Consider the following 18,425-nt stretch of genomic DNA (forward strand, 5'->3'; position numbering starts at 1 on the left):
TCAGGACCGCTGAGTTGTGTCTTCTGAGATAACAGCATAGTTGTATTCTCATTGTGTTATTTTTGTCCTCCCCTTCCAAGAGCTCTAACTGTGTTGTTCTTCTGTCGGTCAGTCTTTGTGTAGGATCTTTGATGGTGTGGGGTGGAGCATGAGAAGCACTCACATACATACATACAGACAAGTGGTCGTTTGATTTGCCTATATTGCAGTTATTATTTTCATAGTTACGACTTTTATTATTTGGTGTTAATGTTTTGATAAGTGCGCAATGAATTTTGTACTTGCTGGTATACATACAGAAGTGTTTCTGACAAATAAAATTCCCAATTAGCATGCCTTTATTACAGGTGTGTAGTTTTGTAGGTAAAGGCCCATTTAGACAGGACAAGTGTCGGGCAAACGATGCCCGACACTTGTCCCCGCACATACAAGCTCTCGTGCTCCTGCACGGGAGCTACTGTCGCTGGCTCACAGCGGGGTGGCAGGCGGAGATTTCTCTCCTCATGCTCCCCCGCCCCTCTCCATTGACTTAACATAGCGTCCTTTAAATACTGAACGGCTGCTACTTACTCTGAGCTGCATAAACGATGGACGATGAGCTGATTCCCGATTGATCAGCGTAAATAGCAGCTGTTCACTACTGAATGGCCGCTATATTAAGGCAATGGAGGGGCGGGGGAGCGTGAGGAGAGAAATCTCCTCCTGTTGCACCACTGTGAGCCAGCGATACTAGTTCCCGTGTAGCAGCACGGGAGCTCGTGTGTGGGGACGAGTGCTGGGCGTTGTTTAAATGGGGCTTTAAAGTGTGGTTTATCTGTACGACCACACAGACTATATCAATGTGAAAACCAAGCCAATTTGTGGTGAAACCACATAACAGCATGGTTTTTGGCCGCTATGTGTGGACCCTAAATGTACCTATAGAAGCGATGCAGAAAGTCTCAACCTCAATCACATAGAAAGAATGAAAACTTTTATTTCCTACCTTTTTGAAGTATAAAGCTGGCGCCATTTCTGCTCCATTTAATGTTCTTAAAAGGAACATTGGCCAGGAAGAGGCGTTCATCCGGAATCCTTTAATAATAAAAAATATATATATACCACTGCAAAAATGTATTAAACATTTTTTTTATTTTGATATACTATATAAACTTATATAATCTATGGTGTACGTAAAACAAAACAAAAAAATAACAGAGAAGATTTCTAAAAATTGTTGCTGTAAAAAATGCTGCATGTATTTATTTGTTTTTTGCGGGTCAAGTTGTACTCTTTAATGCCATAATTTTTAAACGCATGTATGTATTGTATAATTTTTATCAAAATTTTTTTTAGCGCATTTGGGGAAGAAAAAAAGCTGCTTTTTTTTGGGATTTCATTTTTATGGTGTACATTGTGCAAAATAAACAAACAGTGTAATGACATTCTCTGGATCAGCCCGATTCTAGCGATGCGAAGGGTATACAGTTTTTTTGTGTGTGTATACAAAAAACACTTTTTTTTTCCTTTAAGATTTGCTTTTCTGTCGCTGCATCCCAAAAGCCATAGCATTTTTATTTTGCCATCGACACAGCACTATGGGGGATTTTTTGCGTGATGAACTCTAGTCTTCTCTTGATTGCTTTTTCTCAAAAATTTTCTAGTTGACAAGATTAGCAAAGCCTGCAATTCTGGCATGTTTTTGATTTTTATTTTTAACGGTGTTCACCGTGCAGTATAAATGAAATATTGTATTAATACTGAAGGTCAGCACGATTACACCAATACCTAATTGATATAGTTTGGTTTTTTGCAAATTTGTCATGCTTTTTAAGAAAAAGGGTTTTAAAGGAAGCAGCAGAGGTAATTGCTGAACCACTTGCTGTAATCTTTGAAGATTCCTAGAGAACAGGAGAAGTCCCAGAAATTTGGAAAAGGGCAAATGTTGTCCCCATCTTCAAAAAAAGGGGAAACGGTGCATCTAGGAAACTACAGGCCTGTGAGCCTGACTTCTATACCGGTAAAGATCTTTGAACAAATTATTAAACAGCATGTATGCAAGTACTTGGATGAGAATGGAGTAATTAACCAGAGTAAGCATGGGTTTGTAACAAACAAGTCATGCCAGTCAAATTAAATTTTCTTCTATAACAGAATCACCATCCTTATTGAAAAAAAATGACCAAATATGGGATTGACAAGGCAACTGTTAGGTGGATTCACAACTGGCTGAGTGATCGTACTAAAAGAGTGGTCATAAATGGTTACACATCCAAGTGGATGAATGTGTCATATGTGGGTTACATAATATGCTAACGTCTTTCTCTGGGTTATTACGAATGCAGCAATACCAGATGTGCGTTTTTGTTTTTTTTAATAGTAAAAGGGGAAAGGTGGGATTTAGCCATTTTTATTTTTTTTACTTTTGTCCCACTAGGGTATTGAATATGACCATATTGTATCATTCTTCTAATACACTACTCTACTTCATAATAGGAATAATCAGTTGAAATGTTTGGGCTGTAACTAAGGACTGTAAAAAGATATGCCATTTTAACTAATCTCCCAAAACATCAACCTACGCTCATCTGGATGCAGGAGACACATTTAACATCTGATAGAACTCACTACTTATAAAAAAAGGTGAGTTAGTTATGCATCACATTCCACTTTTCCACCTATTCTAGGGGAGTTATAATACTTGTGCATAAAAATATCTATAAATATATTATAGAGGAATGTGATAAAGACAGGCAGTATGTTTGTTAGTTATGCAATATCTATAGCCTGCAATATATCGCTACATATATTCAGGGAAAGTAGTACAGAAAGTAATGGCATTTGTGACTTGTTTACCTGATTTTTGATACATAGGGGATTTTAATAACATTCCCGATTCCAATTGGGGCGAAAATAGACAAAGTGCTCAGGTATCCGATGCTGCTCCTACTACTCCCTTTGTGGCATTACTTAGGGAACTAAACCTTTGGGACTTTTGGAGACTTCGCCATTCCAGTGCTCCTCCCCATATGCTTCGCTGTCCAGGATTGATCTTGCATATGGCAAGTCCAGTATTTTGAATATGGTGGATCAGGTGGAATACCTGCCCAGACTTTTCTCCAATCACTCCCCTTTGAAAGCAAAGTTACAACTCTTCATTTCTTCGGGACCCAGACGAAAACTGTGGTAGTTAAACCCCTTTTGGATGCAGATCATAGATGTTAAAGGATCTGTAGCTACTCAGTTACAGAAATATTTTGAGCTGAATGTAGGGATGGCCTCACCTAGTGATGTTTGGGAAGCAATGAAAGCTTACCTTCAGAGTTCATTACTAACATCTATAAGTGTTACTAATTCTAAGAACAGACAGATGGATGATGCCATTTTACAAGAATTTCATAATGCTGAATAGGCGTTTCTTGCTGACCCCTGGCATAGAACTTAGAGTAGATTTCGAACAGCACAGGATCTAGCGAATAATAATCTGCTGTAAACTGCCTCTAGGAAGAGACTTTTTGTGCGACAAAACATACTGGATGGGGAACGAGCAAGGCATTTACTATCAGTGACTGCACAGAGGCAGAGCGGTCAAAAGCCTATACCATTTATAAGGGATGATAATAATTCTTATTCAGATACAAGTGATATTTTATTGGGATTTCACTGATTCTACCAATCTTTATACTTCTCCGAGGCTAACCCGACAGCTGATCAGTTGGATGCGTTTTTTGGAAATCTAGATATTCCCACATTGAGTCCAGCAGATGGAGTATTCTTAGATGAGCCGCTTTCTCAGGATGTGCTGGAGGAGGCGCTACAATCCTTAGCCAATGACAAAGCCCCAGGATCTGCCGGCCGGCCAGCTAAAGTACACAAATAATACATTGAGATACTCCTTTCTCAATTGCTATAGGTGTTTAAATATTCATATTATTCTGGTCAGCTCCCGCCGTCTATGCAGTGGTGCTCCAGCCAGGAAAGGAGCTTGGACTTGCTGAGTCTTAATCAGCCGACTTTGGATATCAAGTTTTTATCAAAGGTCTTGGCGAACAGGTTGGTCCGGGTGGTCACCTCAGTTTTGTCCCACTGCAGTAAAACATCAGGCGTCTTATTCTGAACCTGCAGATCACACCAGACAATTTGGGGACCTGAGTAATACAGTCTCTTGATGTGGCTAAAGCATTCGGCAGTGTGGACTGGTCCCATATGCTGGCCACTCTACGGAATATGGGATTTGGTCTACGATAGATATCCTGGCTGCATTGTTATAGGTCTCTCCTACAGCTCTTCTAACTAGTAGTAATAGAGCCGCCCCTGGCAATAGCTATTAGGCAGCATTCAGGTATTAACCCTTTAATGCCCCATGTTGTACAGTTTCGTTATGAAGGTTTTGGGTTTGTATAGTGAAGAATCGGGAGCAGATTCCGCTACATACAATGCAGGAGTTGGCTGACACCCGCCGGCAACAGCTGCGATCAGTACTCCTGCTGATGGCAGCTGTTAACCCTTTAAGTGCCACCAATTCTGACAGTGGCATTTAAATGCCCCAAATGACCCCCTGCAATGAGATTGCGGCGTGCCATTCAGTTCCCATAGCAGCCGAGGGTCCTCTGAAAGCCCCTAGGGCTCCCATGCCTGTGGTGTGGCTTGATAGATCGCTCCTGCAGCATGATCTGAGAAGCAATCAAACCATTGCAGGTTAATGTCTCTTATGAAGACTAAAAAAATAAAAAATAATTGTAAAAATCAGTTTTTAAAAAGCTTTATTATAAATTTTAAAAAAAATTAAAGGTAATAAGTTTTTTATAATTTAAATCTTAAAGAGAATCCACCCAAAACATATTTGGTATTCATCCATAAAAGTCCAATCTATCTCAGTGTATTATTTACTCCAGATGGTGAATGTCATCATAAAATAAACAAAAAACCCCACAAATTTGGTATTGTAATAATCGTACAGACCCATAGAATAAAGTTATCATGTCAGTTTTGCTTCAGTGTCTGCACCATAGAAACGAAACCCCCCAAAGTTGGCAGAATTACACTTTTTTTCCCCAATTCACTACACTTAGAATTTTTTTTAACGTTTTTCAGTACATTATATGGTACATTAAATAGTACCACTGAAAAATACAACTCGTTCCACAAAAAACAAGGCCCTCATTCAGCTACATTGATGGCTAAATCAAGTTATGATTTTTATTTTATTTTTTTTACAGAGGAGGAAATGTCAAAAATAGGGGGAAAAAAGAGCTGCATCATTAAAGGGTTAAAGGCTTTCAGTATGGGGATCAGAGGGAAAAAGTATCACTTTATGCCAATACATGCTATTATTTATGGGAGGGCCTGGCTAGCTATGTCCCTGATAAATCGGTTTGGGTTACTTTTTGGCTTTAATACAAATTGGAATAAAACCTATCGCCAGTGGGTAGGAACCCTTAGGGTGAGAAATGGAGTGGGATGAAGATGGTAAGTTATGAGGGAGATTGTAGAAAAGGGATTAAATGGAGAAAAATTATATCCGAGAATAAGGTAGGCCAAAAGAAATGTGTTTTAGGGCACGTGTAAAACTGCCGACAGACATTCACTGTAATGCCTGGTTTAGACACAACGATTCTCGCTCAAAAGACATATTTTGAGCAATAATCATTGTGTGCATTTACAGGGCAAGGTGATCGCTCAAATGGCAGTTTAGTTGACAATTTTGACGGATCACTTTGCCCTCCGAGTGTAGTATACAGAAGAAAGCTGGAGCGTTGTCTTCTGTATACTCCTTCTGTGTTCACAGAGCGCACAGCTGAGCACTCCAAGCGGGGTACACAAAAGACAAGTGGGGCCGCTTGTCTTTTGCATCCAGCTGTTCTCTTCTCGGAGTGCTCAGCTGGTATACAGCTGTGCGCTCCGTGTAGAGTATGAAGAACACAGCTAGAGCGCTGTGCTCACTGAGCGGGATACAGCTAAAACAATAGTATGTCAATAGCATGCTGAAAGAGAACGATCAGCGACTCGTTAACGAAAACTGCACAATGACAGTGCAGTTAGACCCAACGATTCTCGCTCAAAAGATGGCTTTGAGCCAGAATTGTTGTGTCTAAACCAGCCTTTACTGACATCAAGCGGCAACAAATTACCGCAAAGCCAAGTAGCGCCGATTAGGTAGAGCACCTCAGACACCAGCCATAAGTTGCTATGTATAGTCTTATGACTAACTCTGCCTTGCTACAACCAGTACTTATCTTTAGTGGTAAGTGTTAACCAAGACTCATTTATTTATTTTTAATATATACATATTACATATTTTAATTACCTACACTTAGCCTCTTACCCAAGGGTGGCTGCAGCATATCTCCCACTTTCTCACATGTACCAATTTCCTGGATGTCAGAGGAGTCCACAAGTCTCCAGAAGTCATTTTTATCATCGCTGCCATCCAGTCGTAAGCGAAGGCGAGCTCCAGAGATTCCTACGACAGTGGCTATACAAACGGAGGTAACATTTCGAGGGTCATGAGCTTCCAGTTTCATGCCAATTTTAAATTCATTATTGGGAGGGATCCTAGACTACAAAGAACATAATATGAAATCCTGGTTTAAACTGCAACACAATATGACAGGTAACTTTATAACAGCACAAAATAGCATTTAACTGACAGTACATGGGGACTAATTCTGGGTACTTGCTCATTCCCTTTTCAGGTGCACTGACTATCTCCACCTTACTCGGTATCTTACTACCCTGTCTCCCCGAAAATAAAACCTACCCTGAAAATAAGCCCTAGTTAAACTGCATTAAAGAAAACAAACAAACAAAAAAAACCCCAGAGAATACATTACCTAGGAGGCTCGGTCCAGGTTCCTCCCGCTGCTCTCTAGAGGTTTAGTGCAGTTCCTGCCGTCCTCAGCCGCTCATACATCACCACCTGGTAATGAGATTCATAAATCTCAGATCCAGGAAGCGGTGACTGTGATTGGTTCTTTGACCGCTGCTCAGCCAATTCAATGTAGCCCTCGATAAACTAATCACAGCCATCGCTTCCTGGAGGTGGGATTTATGGATCCCATAACCAGGAAGTGATGTGGTATGAGCAGCTGAGGACTGTGGGAATCACGTTGGAGCTGTGGAGAACAGCGGGAGGGACCTGGACTTGGACCGAGCCTGTTAGCTTAGTATATAATGAGACCCTCCCCCTAGAATAAGACCTAGTGCCTCTTTAGGGTCTTCTTGAATTCTGATATCCTAGAGTGTATTATATCAGCTTGTATCTTGCTTAATGGTAGGAATTGCTTTATTAATGGTACCAATATCAGCAGAGTCTTTTTATGATTACAAAATAATTCGGACAACATGTATGATTCTTATTTTGAGGTATATTGATACACAAATTATACACATTTTACTTTATCTCATGAAATGCTGATGTCTAAGGGTCACCACAGTTTACAAAAAAAACTTGTGAAATGTTATGTCATGTCAGAAGCTTGCATCAATTGGAGTCTGGGTGCTGACGGTCCTGATTGTTAGAAGTAAGGGCTCATTCATATGAGTATAGATACACAGCATATTATGCGCGCGTAATACGTGGTGAATGGAATCAATGAAAGTACATTGATCTATTCACATTTGCGTATATACACTGCGTATAATGCGCGTGTGAAAAAGAACGCAGCATGTTCTATTTCATGGCATGGAACACATGTACAGCCCTACTGTTCTCTATGGGTTGCATATTAAAAGCTGTATGTGCAACATTTAATATAATGTCACTATGAGACAAAGTGGGGAATTTAAAAAAAAAGTGAAACACTGTCATGCGATAGCCGGCTCACATGGCGGTAAACGGCTGAACGTGTGAGCGGGCCGCAAGAAGCATAAGTGCCCTGCTAAGCATTGCGTCCAATCGCCTCTCATTAACTTATTCAAGTTCTCCTTAGAGAACCAAGCAGAATGGTGGTACAGACTAATAGAAGTGTGTACTCCACACGTGGCTAAACCGGCCTGTCCTGGAAGAGTAGGTGAGAGCACAGCGTTCAACCAATCAAAACATTTCACATGTCAAAAGGTTTTAAAAACAATGTGGAGAGATGAAGAACTTTATAGGAACATCAGTCATCAGCGTGTCTTTAGATCAATCAAATTAGAATAAGAATATACTGTACAATGTAAGGGTAATCTTCCTTAATTTATTGGACTGTGCATCATTACCAAAATGCTCGCTCACAAATATTAATTTGGCCTTTGAATGTACTATCTCTCTGGTCAGTCATGTGATCCCATATATACTCAGTGCTGAGCATCAGTGAAGGAGATTGCTCTCACTGAAGCGCCAGTTCTAAGCAAATGCTGAAAAACTTCTCAGAGGAAGAAAAAAACTAAACAAAATATCATCAAACTGAAAATCCCAAACAGAATATATTGTAAACATAAATAAAAAATATTGATAGATTTATTTTACCACGGACAGCAGTTCTCCTCCAATAAGCATGGCAAGGAGCCACGGCCAATGCCTGAAGTAGAGCCAGCCATAGCTGGACATCTATCTTAGTGAAGTAAGTCCTAAAAGTGACATTTTGTATTGACAATGTACAGCTGCAAAAGAACTTAGATAAGCTGGGGACTTGGGCAGAAAAATGGCAAATGAAGTTCAATGTTGATAAATGTAAGGCCATGTACATGGGAAGGAGGAACGGATGTCACCAATATACACTGAATGGGGTACTGCTTGGCAAAAGTGATATGGAAAAAGACCTGGGGGTGCTAGTGGATTGTAGATTTAACTGGAGAAACCAATGCTAGTCAGCTGCTGCAAAAGCTAATAAAGTCTTGGGGTGCATTAAAAGAGGTATAGGGGGCGAAGGATGGGAACATTATTCTTCCACTATATAAGGCACTTGTCAGGCCTCACATGGAATACTGTGTACAGTTCTGGTCACCGGTGCTCACGTAGCAGTGCTTGAGGGGGTTCGAAGACGGGCAACTAAATTAATAAATGAAATGACAGACTATCAAAATTGGGATTATTTACCCTGGAAAAAAGACGGTTAAGGAGCAATTTCAAATAACTATGTATAAATACATGAGGGGACAATACAAGGATCTCTCCCATGATCTGTACCCAGGACTGAGTCGGTAAGAAGGCATCCGATACGTCTAGAAAAAAGCTGGTTTTATTACCAACACAGAAGGGGGTTCTTTACTGTAAGAGCAGTGAGACTGTGGAACTCTCTACCCGAGGACGTGCTGAGGCCCCTCCATACACAGTGGATGTCATCTGTAAAAGTGCACACCTGGCTGCAGCGACTAGGATCAGAGATTACTCCAAGACTGGCCATTAAACCTTTAGATGCCATGGTATGCGCTGACTGTATTTCAATGACTTATCAGAGGAAGGGGGATTTCCTCTGTTCCCTGTACGGACACCACGGCTAGAACATGGGGTTCAGTTGCCACAGTTCTCAGCCCTGACATGGATTTCAGCCTATGACCCCTGCCTTAAAGCAGAAGTACAATATATTGCAATACAAAATTATTATACTATATTGTACAAATGATCACAGGGTGCACTTTTACTTTTACTTATAGTCAAATTCAGTCTATAATTAAACATTTTTGTATTTACACTTGTTAAGAAAAAAGGTTTCTATTCCCAGATATTCCAGGACTAATGCTAGAATAGCGCAACCCACTGTTTCTATTACAGAGCTTTTTTGTGTCCAGTCCTCCGCAGTAAGTATTCCAATGTTGTCCCACCTACTCAAGCTTGTTTCTCTGTAGTAACGCTCATCACTTGCACGATATCTCTTCTGACATGCGAGGAGGCACAGCAACTTCAGAAGCAGTCACCCATCACACCATGGATTGCTCCACATACTCAGTGGAACAGAGAGAGAAGCAACAATGAGCACGTGTGACCAACTTGCAACAATTACAAAGATGGACACAATAGTGACAGCAGGTGGCACCATTTTAAAATGAGTCCTGTAATATCTGGGCCTAAGGGCTCATGTCCACGGGCAAAATGACATTTAAAATCCGCAGCGGATCTCCCGCGCGCGGATCCGCACCCCATAGGGATGCATTGACCACCCGCGGGTACATAAATACCCGCGGATCGTCAATAAAAGTGATTTTAAAAAAAATGGAGCATGAAAAAATCTGGACCATGCTCCATTTTCATGCGGGTCTCCCGCGGGGACGGCTCCCGCGGGCTTCTATTGAAGCCTATGGAAGCCGTCCGGATCCGCGGGAGACCTAAAATAGGAATTTAAAGCATTTACTCACCCGCAGCGGGCCGCGAAGCTCTGCTCTTCCTCACGGCTGCATCTCCCTTGCTTCGGCTCGGCGGATGTGCCCGGCGCATGCGCGCGGCACGTCGACGACGTGCCGGCGATGTGCCGCCGGCGTCAGGAATTCATCCGCCGGCCGAAAATGAAGATCCGGCCGTGAGGAACAGCTGATCTTCGCCGTCCGCTACGGAAAGGTAAATGCTTTTAAATTGCTATTTTCAGCCCTCATGTCCGCGGGGCAGGAGGGACCCGCTGCAGATTCTCCATGTAGAATCTGCAGCGGATCTGATTTTCCCCGTGGACATGAGGCCTAAATCTTAAGCAATATTTTTTTGGGTGGAATAATTCCTGTGACACATTTTTTTTTCCAATGCTAAGGAAGAAAAGTGTGTTTTTTTTCCACTTCAGCCCACTAAAGACATGTTTTACAACATGTTATATAGTATGTTAAATGGTACCATTAAAAATTAGAACTCATTGTGCAAGAAAAAGCATTCAAGCGGCTATGTCGAAATGAAACAAAATGTTATGACTCCTGGAAGACGAAACTGAAAACCCAAAAAAGTTTGTGATCTTGATACAGGTAAATATGTCATCCCACCAAAACACCTTATTACCTAACCACAAAACAGATAAGCATATGATCAGTGGGGGTCCGACCACCGAGTCCCTCACTGATCTTGAGAATGGGGCTTCAAAGTCTCCCTGTATGAATGGAGCACTGATCATGTCTGCGCACCTCTTTCATCTCTATGGAAGTGTTGAATGTAGCAAAGTACAAGTGCTCAGCTATCTCCAGCAGTCCCACACAGATTACTGGAATAAAAATGTGCATGTGTGACCACTGCTCCACTCATATGGGGATACTCGGGACCCCTCTTCTCACAATCACCTGACCTGCACCGCTGCACTCACTAGAGGCTGCTAGATGTCAGCATGCACTGACAATGCAAATGATTAAGGCCCCTTGTCCACGGGCGTGATTTCGATGGCGCTAAATCGCCGGCGAATCACACCGTCTGAAGCTTTCCATAGTGTTGCTATGGAAAGCGCCGGCACCCTGTCCACGAGCAGAGAATCATTGTGATTCTCCACGGTCAGTCGGCAATTCGCAGCATGCTGCAAATTGCCGCGATTTTTCACGGTCAGCCTATCTGTCAAATAGGCTGACAGTGGAGATCCGTCTGCTGGTTCCTGCTTCCACGGCGGAGATCCGCTGCGGGATAATGCAACGCCTGTGGACTGGGGGCCTTAGAGGTGAGGGGGAAGCGCTGTGGCTGCTAAAATCAGTTCCAAAAATGCAGCTAATTTCTAGTCAAATTCCGGAGCATATCCGCTATGTGTGAACATCCTCTTAAAAAGTATTTTCTCAACTGAGCATTCTTCTAGTATTTTCTATACTTATCCTAAATATATGAAATAAAAAACCACTAACACTGTGTAGTGATAGACCAACAGAGCTTCACAACCCCGGCTTACATGGTTAATACAAAAGAACTGAAGCCACTGGGAGAATAGCGTACCTGTCTGAAGTAGTGAGATGGAGCAGCAACTGAACCAGTTTCCTTTAAGTATTCATCCCAGTTAAACTGTTCTGAAAAATACATGAGAGTTTACTTGACACAACGCTAAGAGGCCCCTGTCATGATATTCATTACATGTATATAGCACTAAATCAGTCCCCACTTATGGAAAATATTTTCCACTTATCAGAACCAGTATGGGACTGGTTTCATTTTTTTTTTCTTATAATTAGATGTAATAAATAGAATATGTATATAACAATTCACTGAAATTATATATGCAATAGTCTAATACAAAAAACTAACTGAACCCCAAAAGTATCATGCTTGTTAGGTTCCGAATGTATGAATCTTTGAAGGGAATCTGTCACCTGATATGAGCCCTAAAAGCGAAGCTTATGGGCTGAAGGCAGGTGCCCCGCTGAGTCGCTGTGTTATGCTTACCTCCCCTGTCATTCCACTGATGCGAATTCTAAAAGCCACATCAGCATGGTATTAAGACACATCGTAGCCACCTCTGTGTGCTTGTACCCTTGGGGCTTAGTCACACGGGCGTATATCAGCCGTGTTTTAACACGTTAGCCTATATAAGCTGCCCCCCTGATGTATTGGCTTACAATGCATCAGTGCACAGGGGCGTATTTCTGCGGCGTAAAAGCGCCCAACTGGGCGCCCCTACGGCAGCTGCATAGACTCCTATGGGAGCCTATGCAAGCTGCCGGAGAAGGGAGGGAGTTTAGCAGCGTGACTGGACTGGTAAACTCCCTCCCCCTTCTCTTCTCTTCTCCACCCCTTGCCACTGTTTGCAATGGGAGGGGGCGGGACAGGGGCAGAGCTAAGCTCCAATCGTTCCAATTGCTGGCTGTGAACAAGCGGTGGGAGCTTAGATCTGCCCCCGTTCCCTTTCATTGCAAACGGTCGGAGAGATGAGGTGAGCCGGTGTGGGGGGGGGGGGGGGGGTGAAGGGAGAAGATCTCCCCAGGCCCCGCAGCATTACGGCCTTGGCGTATATGTGTCGGGCCCCTTGGCGGCGGGCGAACGTAAAATGCCTACGGCCGTGTAAATGGGCCTTTAGTGGGATGAAATCGCAGATATAAAAAACAGTGATGTGTCACATCAAACAGTGCATATTGAAAGAAAAGTGGTCTATGAAAATAGGTGAACCTTCTAGCCATTTCCGGCAAACTGATTATCTGGTGGCATTTATTAGAATTGAAAATGTATTCTAATGTAAGACCTTTAACCCCTTAGTGACCAAGCTTTTTTGTTTTTTTCTATTTTCATTTTTTTCTCCCCCCTTTTAGAAAATCTTAACTCCTTTATTTATTCATAAATCTAACTGTATGAAGGCTTGTTTTTTGTGGAAAGAGTTGTATTTTTCAATGGTACTATTTAATGTAGCATATAATGTACTGAAAAACTTTTTAAAGTGGAAAGAAATGGAAAAAGAGTGACATTCCGCGATCTTTCAGTGCGTCTCGTTCCTACGGCGTACAAACTGCAACATAAATGACATGATAACTTTATTCTATGGGTCAGTATGATTACTACAATACCAAACTTAAATAGTTTTTTTTTTTTGCTGTACTACATGTATTTTTTTTGTAAAGATATTTTTTTAAAATACTTTTCTGTCTCCATCTTTAGCGCACAATAACTTTTTTATTTTTCCGTCACATAGTTGTGTGAGGGCTCATTTCGTGCGGTAAGTCCTGTAGTTTCCGATGGTACCTTTTTGGTACCATTTTTTAAAACATATGACTTTTTAATCGCTTTTTATTGCATTTTTCTTTTTTGAGAGAGGGTGACCAAAAAAGCGCATTTCTGGCGTTCTTTTTTTTTTTTCAGGCGATGTTCACCGTGCAGGGTAAATGATGCATTACTTTGATAGATTGGACTTTTACGGACGCAGTGAAACCACATATGTATTTTTGTTTTGTTATTTAGATTCTATTATTGTAAATATGGCAAAAGGTTTTTTTGGTTTTTTTTTTTAAACTTTATTACTTTTTTTTTTTTTTTTTTTATCATGAGTTAAACTTCATTGCTCTTATTTTTACATTTTCTTTTAGTCCCACTAGGGGACCATAACATGCAATCCTTTGATCGCTCCTGCAATATGATGTAATGCCGTAGCATTACATCATACTACAATCTGACAGGCAGTCTATCAGGCCACTCCACTGAGACGGTTTGAAAGGCATACTGCTAAGACAGCTCTGGGGCCTTTCAGAAGGCCGCGGCTGCCATGTCACCCGCACAGCTCCCTGCGATCTCATCGCTGGGGAACCGTACGGGACCGCTGTCACAATTGACAGCGGCATTTAAAAGATTAACAGCCCCTATTGGCCACACGGCTTGTTGGGGCTGTTGCCCGCTGTAAAAAAAAGCTGACACCCGTGATGTATGCAGGGAGGTTGCAGCATGATCTCCCTCCATACACGTCCTGCAGCTGCAGGACGTAAAAACACTATAGGGAGGTCTCTAAGAGGTTAAAACAATTATCCTGCTAGTAGGAAATTAGCTTATGACTGTAGAGCATTTCATATGTTGACATACTAAAGATAAACTCTACTCCATAGATGGTCAGTATCATACTAGACAGAGTAAATCTTTATAGGCATGTTCTGTAGCTTGCTATTCTATTCGTAAACTACTTCGATCTGAAAGCGTATGGTTTTAGGTCTCTCACTTTATTAGCCATATTTTTTTCTACAATGAAGAAGATTAAAGTAACAATCAGCTACACAAAAGCAGTGTTTGAAGTGGTAAAAAATACCCTCCCAAACCATAAAACCACTATAACTGGGGGTGGACATAGGAGAGGCCTACCTTTTGTTCTTTTGGTTGTAGTCTTCATAGTGAATGCTCTTCAAACAAAGCTGTCTGGGAAGAAGCAGGTTTGTGCTTTAATGGCCCTCTTTTCTGTTTAGGAAAAAAAAAAAAGAAGGATTGTATAATTAAAACTAAACATAATCAAGTTATAACAGGAGATGTAAATATCCAAAGGGCTGCTCCAGCTTAGCATCCGTTTACACCAAACGATTTCTCGTTTGAACGAGCGAACAATGTCGGAGTCCTCTCATTCGCTCTGGCAGGCTGCGTTTACAGGCAGATACATCGTTGGTACATTCCAACGGGAACTCGTTCAGTCGTTCACATTCACTGTATGAGTAAATGAAAACGATTGTATTCAAACTGCACGATTAGTGAATGATTTATCATTCCTTGTTGGCTGCATTTAGAGTGAACGATTACCGTTCATTTGAACGATTTTTTGAATCATAATTGTTCCGGTTAAAAAGGCGTTTACTCCGTATTTTGGGTAGGTGGGTATTCGTGTCATCCCTAAGTGAATGCATGGGAAATTTAAAAAAGCAAAAAATAAACAAACAAGTTTACTGCGGATGGCGGCATGAACAAGTATATACTCTATTCAAAAGAATGAGGTTCATATTCGTGTGAGATTTATGCGTCTCGCTACGCAAAAATCTTGCACGATTGTCTCGGCAGTATGAAAGCAGCTTTGGGCAGTTGAATCTGCAAATTTCCCCATGCAGTGTCTGGTGGACGCAACAGCAGACTTTTGCCAGCAGTTTGGACAACGGAAGCCCGATGAAGGGGAAGAGTGTAATTTATGATGTAAACAATTTTTAAAAAAGTTATCAGAAAAGTTAATTGTACTTTAAGGTTTTTTTTTATACCCCCTTTTTTGTTGCCCCCATCACTCTCATTAGGGCTTGTAAAAATTGCCATGAATTTCATGTGTTTTACAACCATTTTTTGACCCTTTTATTCAAATATTTTAGACATTCCATTGGCGCCTCTACTGGAACAGAAAGTGTATAACGCCCAATTAATAAAACTTAACACATCAGGCGTGGCAATACATGCAATACAATCATATAGGCAACTTTACACTTGACAAACAGCCTCATGTGTACTTCTGCAGAGGCATAACTACCACCGTAGCAGGACCCATGTCTCAGAGGAGCCCCAAGACTTTCGGACCCCCGACCATCTGAAACATTGGATTCCAATACATTTGTTTAGAAGGATGATTTTCCAGTGCGAAAAATAGGCAAGCCAGAAAAAACAACCTATGAGAGCTGTCAGAAAAGGGAAGGGAGAGGGAGTTTAGCACAACTAGCTCTGCTTAGCTCCCACCGTGTCCTCTCCCCTCGCCGGCAGCCATCAAGGGGCGGAGAGGAGAAAGGAGTTTAGCACACTAGCTCTGCTAAGCTCCCGCCCCCTCCTTTTGCTGGCAGCAAGCAAGGGGCGGAGGGAGCTTAGCAGAGCTGAACTCTCCCCTCCCCACCCCCCAGCCGACGGTATTTCGGGCTGTAGCGTCTGAATAGGCGAGAAAATGTGAGATGCAGCCGCAAGTTGGCCGCAAGTCCAATTAGCTATTATGTGCAACCAACTGTGTAAACTGCTTTCCTCTGCATTTGTGGAGTCACCTACTATATGTAACTTCTTGAAAACTTGCACAACATCATAGCCATATATACAGAGTATGATGTAAAATAGGTTTAGAATTGCCTAAATTCCCAATTTATGAAGGAATAATTGTTAGAAGTTATAGTAAAGGTTTCCTTGCATAAATAGTTAGTTTTGTACACCATGCATGCCTATGTATTGTTAATTTTGATTATTGCAAATTGCATACACAATACTTGGCTAAAATTACTCAAAAATACTGGGAGAAATTTTTTCACTCTTCTGGGAATTATGTAGTGTGACCTTTTCACCACATCTAGAATATGCCGCGTTTCCGAAAAGGCTTGTAGTGCCTTTCATACTTGTCTACAGCTAAGATCTGTCTGTATCACTGAAGATACAAACTGTGTCTGTGTATTTACATATTTTTTTCCTAATACTGAAGGCAGATATTTGCTTAATTCAATAGACAAATATGAAATGTACTACGAACTTTTTGTCAACCACTTAGATGCCATCACTACTACAAGGTGGTTAAACTGTCAGCAATGGAGCTCTCTGCAGGAGCCTAGCTATGTATATCAGCTGTGCTTTAACAGCTTATTTCCTGGGTACAGCAGCAATACCAGGGAGATCCGGAGACCCAGCCTCCGGCCTGCCAAGACTGCACACCATAAGCTACACAGGCAACTTGAGTTACAAAGTGAGTCCGCATCTTGGTGAAAATATTTAAAGTGTCCTTCCAGGCATATTTACTAACATCATGCATGGAGAGATGGCATTGCCCACTACTAGGTGATACAGTTGCCAAGGGAACTGTATACCACTTAAAGGAGTACCATGCACGATACAAATAATAAGACCCATGCGTGATAATTGGCGAGTGTAGTACAGTTGCACACATGGGCAGACGTGCAGTTGTCTCTCTCCATGTCCAATGTCACATAGGGCAGGCAAATGTGCCTGGAGAGATAGTAACTTATTGACACTTCTGGGCCTCTGACGACCCACCATATTTTAAATGTTAGGATATTATGTAGGACAGCAGTTTCCAATTTCAGTCCTCTTGACCCCCCAACAGGTCAGGTTCTCAGGATTTCCTCAGTATTGCACAGGTGATACAATTATTGTCAGTGCCTCAGACATTGCCTCAGGTGTTCTTTCTGTAGGATATCCTCAAAGCATGACTTGTTAGAGGGTTGTGAGGACTGGAGATTAAAAAACATACTTAAAGGGGTTCTGTCATTAAAAACAAAAAATTTTATACTTACCTATTGCTCCCCAGGCAGCCTGCTTACCTCTTCTTCTTATCCCAAATCTTCTCCTGGAGCCGCTTGTCAATTCGGTCACGTGACCTCCAGCACCCGATTTTCTTCCATCCGGTCAAAAAGCGTACACTGCCTACCTTCCGCTTCCTTCAGGTCAATGTACGCATACGTCACTAGTGACGTGTGCGTACATTGTCTTGTGAGGAAGCGCGGAATGAAGGTAGCCGCGCGAGACAACGGCACGACTGCGCACGCGCGAGACAGCGGCACGCGACTGCGCATGCGCGAGTCTGCGGCGCGCTCGCGCTCGCCTGGGAGCGCGGCACACGACTGCGCATGCGCGAGTCTGCGGCGCGCTCGCCTGGGAGCACGTTACACGTGCACACTCTCTGCCAATAGAAATGTATCCCTGACACTGTTGTCAGGCAGAATACATTTCTATTAGCCAATGGAAATGCAAGCTTCTGCTGCCTCTCGGCCAATAGAAATGTATCCCTGACACTGTTGTCAGGCAGAATATATTTCTATTAGCCAATGGAAATGCAAGCTTCTGCATATAAGCATATATATATTTTATTTATATAAATATATATATATAAATAAAAGTATATATATAAAAAAGCATATATGTGTGTGCATATATAAATATATGCATATATAAATATATGCATATATATATATGTGTGTGTGCATATATATATATATATGCATAAATATATATATGCATATATATATATGCATAAATATATATATGCATATATATATATATATACGCATATATATATATATATACGCATATATATATATACACGCATATATATATATACACGCATATATATATATATATATATATATATATATATACACACATATATATGCATATATACATATATATACATATATATATATGCATATATACATATATATATGCA

At 41.4% G+C, this 18,425-nt stretch overlaps 1 protein-coding gene across 5 annotated transcripts in view; it reads right to left on the reverse strand.

Annotated features, from left to right (window-relative positions):
* Positions 1 to 18,425, reverse strand: part of SCML2 (Scm polycomb group protein like 2) — a 75,634-nt gene that overhangs the window by 40,844 nt on the left and 16,365 nt on the right. For 3 of the 5 annotated variants that reach the window (XR_010786376.1, XM_066575728.1, XM_066575733.1), the window contains 4 exons: positions 14,618 to 14,710; positions 11,786 to 11,856; positions 6,305 to 6,539; positions 986 to 1,074 (listed from right to left, as the gene is read on the reverse strand). Coding sequence is in view for 4 of the 5 variants with exons in the window: in XM_066575728.1 (XP_066431825.1) it covers positions 986 to 1,074; positions 6,305 to 6,539; positions 11,786 to 11,856; positions 14,618 to 14,645 (423 nt within the window). In the remaining variant the exon portion in view is untranslated. Of the gene's footprint in view, positions 1 to 985; positions 1,075 to 6,304; positions 6,540 to 11,785; positions 11,857 to 14,617; positions 14,711 to 18,425 lie in introns of those variants that run through there. The other 2 variants (XM_066575754.1, XM_066575745.1) reach the window with 2 other exon arrangements.

The sequence above is a fragment of the Eleutherodactylus coqui genome, chromosome 1, assembly GCF_035609145.1.
Source record: "Eleutherodactylus coqui strain aEleCoq1 chromosome 1, aEleCoq1.hap1, whole genome shotgun sequence".
Taxonomy (NCBI): Eukaryota; Metazoa; Chordata; class Amphibia; order Anura; family Eleutherodactylidae; genus Eleutherodactylus; species Eleutherodactylus coqui.